The following is a 5,855-nucleotide window of genomic DNA, read 5'->3' as shown; positions in this document are numbered from 1 at the left end:
CAACAAGAGCCTTCCTCTTTTGTGATGGTTCATTTGCCAATCGACTTCAATGTAGACTTCTTTGAAATCGAAGCTACTTTACTTCAATTACCAATTGGCAGTTCTATGGCGTAATGCACATGTCAAACTCAAGGCCTGCGGGCCACATGTGGCCCCCCAGCATTTTATAGGCCGATGATTGACTTAAAATAGGTTTTGAGCATGAATTGACTACAAACTACATTTCAACCAAAGGTTTGTAATGCGCTTCCTAACCAGACGCTCCAAAGTGTCCGGTCTATAACTCTTCAACACGCTGTCAGCTCCCGGTCAGAAAGACGCATTTAGTTCAGAGTCCATGAGATGATATTCAGAAAGGATTTTTTAAATTAATTGATTTCAGTTGCCTCTGAGACTAAATCTTTGCGTAAAGTCTATAATGTCTGCCCATGTGACTTGTTTTTATTATTTGTTTGCTTACCTTTAAACACTGATTTAAATATTGTAATTTTTCAACAGAGCAGTAATTTTACATCCATGGAAACTCAAATGTAATATTTAAAACTTCAATACATAAAATCAGTTATTTAACAATATGAGGTGGTGTTTAATTTATTTTTAACATTGTATTTTCATACATTTATGCTGGGGGTGCCCAAGTCTAGTTTTCCAGAGCTACCATCTGCAGCTTTAGATGGATTCCTTCTCTAACACACCTGGACCATTGACTCATTATAAGCCTCTACAGAACTGAATCAACCTTTTGTCTGGGGTGTTTTAGCAGGGATGCACTCCTGATTTGTACCGTCAATGTGGCCCATTGAGGGGGGCCACTATGCTGAAGTGGCCCTCAGTGAAATTGAGTTTGACACCCCTGCCATAAACTAAAGATTTTAAAAATAACTAAGATTCAAATACAGAAATAAAACAAAACATTTATGTAAACAGAAAGTTGGAGTGAGTTTGTCTCAAAACTCCAAACTAGTTTTTAAGTCAGTAGTATGGAAATCATCCCCCATATTTTACTGAGATTCTCTGAGATCTGATTTCAACTAATGAGGAAGGGAAGAGAAACTCACTCTGCTACACAGGCACAGGATAAAGAGTGGAAGGAGACCAGCTCCACAGTGTCTCTCAGATGTTCGTCCATCTCAAACAGAACCTTCTTATATGAAATAAACTCTTTGTTTGGTGCATAAACACTGTCTTGGTAGACCTAGAAGGAAGAGCAGAACAGCTCAAAATATTATTCTGAATCTGAGGAGACATTTTATCATCACCTCATCAACCAGCAGAAGGAGTCTCTCAGCTGATACAAACTCAATCACTTCCTCTATGGACTCCCTGTCCTGCAAATGTCCTGAAAACAGAAAACAGCAGCAGCTTCCTCAGGGTTGATAACGAGCTGAATTTGGTTTGCGTGCAGTGAAGTGTGCAGGCCTGCCTGTAGGGTTTCCTGGGTTGCTTATGTAGATTGCTCTGGGCTCGCAGCGCCCTCTGGCGGTCGTTAGAGCTCTTTCCAGCTCACTCAAGTCGACAGCCCAGTTTTCCTCCTCTATCAGCCGGTAAGGCACGGCCATCACCCCGGCCTCGTCTAGCAGAGGAAGCAGTCCGTGTGGACAGGGATGAGGGATCAACACTCCAGTCTGAAGTCGCCCTTCCCCTCCGGACAGCAGCTTTACTATTACCTTAAAACACAAAGACAAACTTTATTTTCCCATCGGAATTTAGGCAATAATCTAACCACTATTTTGTTACTTCGATTTTAATAACTCGATTGGTTAGGTACTTTTAATTTCCTTCATAGAGAAGCAGAAGTTTCCGACTTGGGAATAGGAAATTTTGACTGATGTATATTATAGCCTGGTCTTTTTACTTTGCTTTTTCTTGATAATAATTAAATTTCTTTTGAGGTAGTTCCTGTTGCTCATTTCTGGAACCACACTAGGATTTGCAAATGTACCATTTTTCAAATGTGGGCAAACATTAATAAAATTGCAGAAGCTCACCTCTCCTTTATGTCAGGTTATGTCAGGTTTGTTGTTACAATATCCTTTTAAAGTTCCTCATAAACAAATCTCTGTCTCACCATCAGGGCTCTCTGAGCTCCAGAGGATATAAAAATGTTTTTAGCATACGCAGGAACACCTTCATCTCTTTTCATGATGAATTCGGCGATTGTTTGTCTGACGTGAGGCAGTCCAGAGGAGGCAGTGTAGGAACCTAAAGATCATAATAAACAATCAGTTAACTCATTAAACAGAGTATTAAAACTTTATCCATATTCTGTGCTATAATGAGAAGATGGCGGAGGTGGATAATACTGTAAACAATTTTTTTCCGGAGTAGTGTTTGTTTTGTTGTTTTATATATGTACAATTTATTTATGTGTATACTACTTATACTAGTATGACATTTTTTATTGTTCAGTTGTTTCATCTGATCATGTACTAGAAGTTGCAAGATGGGGAAAATAAAACTCCTTTTTATTTGGTCTCTGGCAGCTGAGAGAGATGACGACGCAAAGCAACAAAAATAAATTGGCCTTTATAAACTTGCTGGATTGAATTTATTTTTTCTTAACCACTAGTTTAAGTAGTTTTCTTTATTTTTCTGTGTTTTAACTTTTACATATTGAGTTGCAGCACTTTGAGCTTTTAAAGCCTGCTTTAGTTAGTTACTGTAAATGATGGGCAAATCATCATTTACATCATTTATTTCGTCAGCACAAGGAAGAAAGCTCAATAAAATTTGGGTTTAATAAATGTGAAATAAAACGGTTTTGTTCTTGTTTTGTTTTTCAAATCCTCACCCACACTTTCACCATCACAAGCCTCCAGGAGCCTCAGGGCTCTTAGCCTGACGTCCAGAGGAAGATGTTCGTCACTCAGCAGCTCAGGGCACAAACACACCGCCAGGACCTAGAAAATGGCATCAAATTCAAAGAGGAACTGAAGCAGGAAAATATGGCATATGCATGATGTTGATGTTGATATTGATGTTGATATTGATTGTTTAAAAAAATAATTATTTCCTGATTGTCATATATTACATTATTCTCAATTAGGAATGCCAAAATTATTTTTGTTTGATTAATACCAGAATAAGAAGATTATTTTTCAAACAATTTGTTTCTTTCATCAAAGTCAAGAATAAATAATTTTCTTTTTTCCTTCTACACTACATGACTCTGGGTGTCCTTCCCGAAGCTTCTCGTGATTGTTTGCTGGAGTTTTGGTCCATTCCTCTTGACAAACTGTTATGACTGAGTCAGCTTGTCTCACTCAAACACACCTTTTCAGCTGTGCCTAATTTCTATGGGACTAAGATCAGGGCTTGTGGTGGCCAAATAATATTTACCATTAGAGCTCCTAAAGATTTGATAAATTCATTGATGTTGATGAAACTCACTGACAAAATATATGCTTTTGGGATTGTTCACATTAGGAGTACATTTAAAAAAGGATTTTTGCCTGAATCAATTTAAGGAATATGAAAAAACCCACCTGGCGAACAAATGAGATGGGTTTCATTCCTGCTCTCTGGGGATCACCTGAACTGATGTTAATCTGCTCCTTGAAGGATTGTGGCGCCCCCTACATGAGAACATGGTATAAGGCAGCAAATCCGTTTTAAAATACATCTCCTTCCTCAAAGTTTCAACAGTCCATTATAGGCTTAATTGCATTGAGAGGAATTTTCATATTCAGGGTTTCACTTGTACTGCACTTGGGAGCAAATATGTTGAAAAACACATTATTGTTGATTACATTTGTTCCACTCTTCTTTACGATGTGCCTCTGCTAAATGTCCAGACATGACTTTCTGCTCAGGACTCTCTTCAGTATCAAACACAATGCTTTATTCAGGTTAAATCTGGACTTTAACTAGACCATTGCAATACATTAATTATTTTTTTGTTTTCAGAGACTCTTCTTAGGATTTGATGCAATGATTTTATATTTGTGTTTTCTTTTTCTTTTCAGTTGTTGGAGACACTTTTTTTATCTCATCATTTATTGACCATATGATGTGAGATTTTTTTTTTTTTTTTACTTTGTCTTGACATATTAAGCCTTTGGCTGGGGAAAAAATGGTTTACTGTATTTTCCATACCTATCAAGATGGCTGGGCTTACCTGGATGATGTCTCTGGTGTTGTTCTCAGTCAGACTATGCAGCCCACTTTGAGATGAGAGTCTGATCCCTCTCACTCTGGGATTCACTTCTTGCAGGGACATCATCAGCTTATGCATCAGATTGTTTTTCTACTTCTAAGATAAACAACCTTTGTTTCGTAAGTTTCTTACAAGGTTTGAAGTCTTTGCCATAACTGATCCAAATTACGTTTAACTGTAATTTAGAATGTAATTAGCTTACATTCCCAGATTCATCCATTTAATGTTTGTTTAATCATTTTTATTGCAAAAAAAAAAAAAATAGTTTCAAACTTAACAGCTGTTAAGCTCACTTTATACTGTGGGAAGTTGTTGAAGTAAGCCAACTTAAATGCAAAAACAAAAAACTTGAGTGCCAGAATTATAAAAAAGAATAACATGCAACTATGCAAAACTTCCGCAGGCTACAGGATTAAATATACATTGTTGTCAATAATGATGGATAAAAAATTTTTGAAACTAATCTAATGAAATTTAGATAATTTGACTTATTCTTGATAAAAATATGTCTAAAAGTTTTACTGATTGACCTCAAAACAATGACAACTTTAAATCTAATTTTAATTAACCATGTGGGTCTTGAATTTAAATAATATTAAAAATGTCTTTTTAAAAAAATACTTAAATTTAACTTACTGAAATTTCCAGAAACTGCTTTCTTTACTCGATGTATTTTGTCTGATAGCTGCTATTGAGTTCTTGGTTAGGGTCTCTGGACTGCAGTTCTCAGAACATTGGATGAATGTTTAGCTGATACATAGTTATATATTCATCTGATCTCTAACTTGTTTGATGTATAACCCTTTCAATTATTTCAGTTGGACTTACACGTCTGAGCTGGACTTTAGACAATGTTTTGTCTGATTTTTTTTTTTCAATCTTTTGGAGGCCATCTGTATGTACTGCTTTATACATCAGGGACATATTGAGGTAGCAAAATTTACCCAAATCACAAACAGAAAAGCATCAGATGTGAGCATCTCTTAGTTTTTCATATTGACAAAAAATTAAGAGTCAAAACTTTAGCTGTTAATAATATTTAGGAGGATTGGCGTTAAAGATTAAACATAATCTGATCTCTTTGCCGGACCATTTGCACCATCAAAAGCCCATTTTTCTGACTTGATGGGTTGGAGGCGAGTCCAGTTTTAGAGCACATGCTGGTTTCTGAATGATAAAAAGTCACCAGAAGCTGAAATGTTATCAATTGTTTACAGCAGCAGAAATATGTGGTTTTAATAAATCACTCAGCTGCTTTGCATCCCTGGTACAATTGTTAGTATTATCTTAAAGCTCCGGCGCAGTCTTCTGACAGGTTAACAGGTAGGGATGTGTAAACACTCATATTTCCATCTGTGTGATGAAATCTTCAGACCATGTAATCAAATAATTAACAAATTTCTTAAATCAATACTTGACTCGATAAATAATCATCCTCACTTCATTTCATAGCTGTAATTGTTTTACCAAATAAAGGCTCTGTCCTCTTTCTGGATTTAATTTCTTCAGCTTTGACTTTATTTGGCGTTGTTGTTTTTGGCATTCTCACCTCCCAAATGACATGATATGGTCCACATCATGATCTTTGTGAGTTGAGACACATATGGGCCCCATAGGTAAACTTAGGTGAAAATCTGTTCATTTTCACACAGGCAGGTAGGTTATTTTCTCTTTCAGACACAAACTCACTGTAGAAATA

General features: G+C 36.4%; 1 protein-coding gene across 2 annotated transcripts in view; it reads right to left on the bottom strand.

Annotated features, from left to right (window-relative positions):
- The window catches only part of LOC106937595 (alanine aminotransferase 1-like), a 12,764-nt gene extending 7,002 nt beyond the window's left edge, over window positions 1-5,762 (bottom strand). The window contains exons 1-8 of one of the 2 annotated variants that reach the window (XM_015019176.1): window positions 4,793-5,762; window positions 4,118-4,252; window positions 3,486-3,575; window positions 2,792-2,900; window positions 2,069-2,202; window positions 1,424-1,667; window positions 1,260-1,339; window positions 1,059-1,195 (exon numbers count right to left, since the gene is read on the bottom strand). In XM_015019176.1, the coding sequence (XP_014874662.1) occupies window positions 1,059-1,195; window positions 1,260-1,339; window positions 1,424-1,667; window positions 2,069-2,202; window positions 2,792-2,900; window positions 3,486-3,575; window positions 4,118-4,234 (911 nt within the window). In that variant the 5' untranslated portion in view covers window positions 4,235-4,252; window positions 4,793-5,762. Of the gene's footprint in view, window positions 1-1,058; window positions 1,196-1,259; window positions 1,340-1,423; window positions 1,668-2,068; window positions 2,203-2,791; window positions 2,901-3,485; window positions 3,576-4,117; window positions 4,606-4,792 lie in introns of those variants that run through there. The other variant, XM_015019185.1, reaches the window with a different exon arrangement.
- Between the last annotated feature and the right edge of the window lie 93 nt (window positions 5,763-5,855).

The sequence above is a fragment of the Poecilia latipinna genome, unplaced genomic scaffold, assembly GCF_001443285.1.
Source record: "Poecilia latipinna isolate Pla-1442-1.1 unplaced genomic scaffold, P_latipinna-1.0 Scaffold81, whole genome shotgun sequence".
NCBI classification, from domain to species: Eukaryota; Metazoa; Chordata; class Actinopteri; order Cyprinodontiformes; family Poeciliidae; genus Poecilia; species Poecilia latipinna.
Note: the sequence above shows the minus strand (reverse complement) of the source record. Positions and strands in the feature narration are given on the sequence as shown.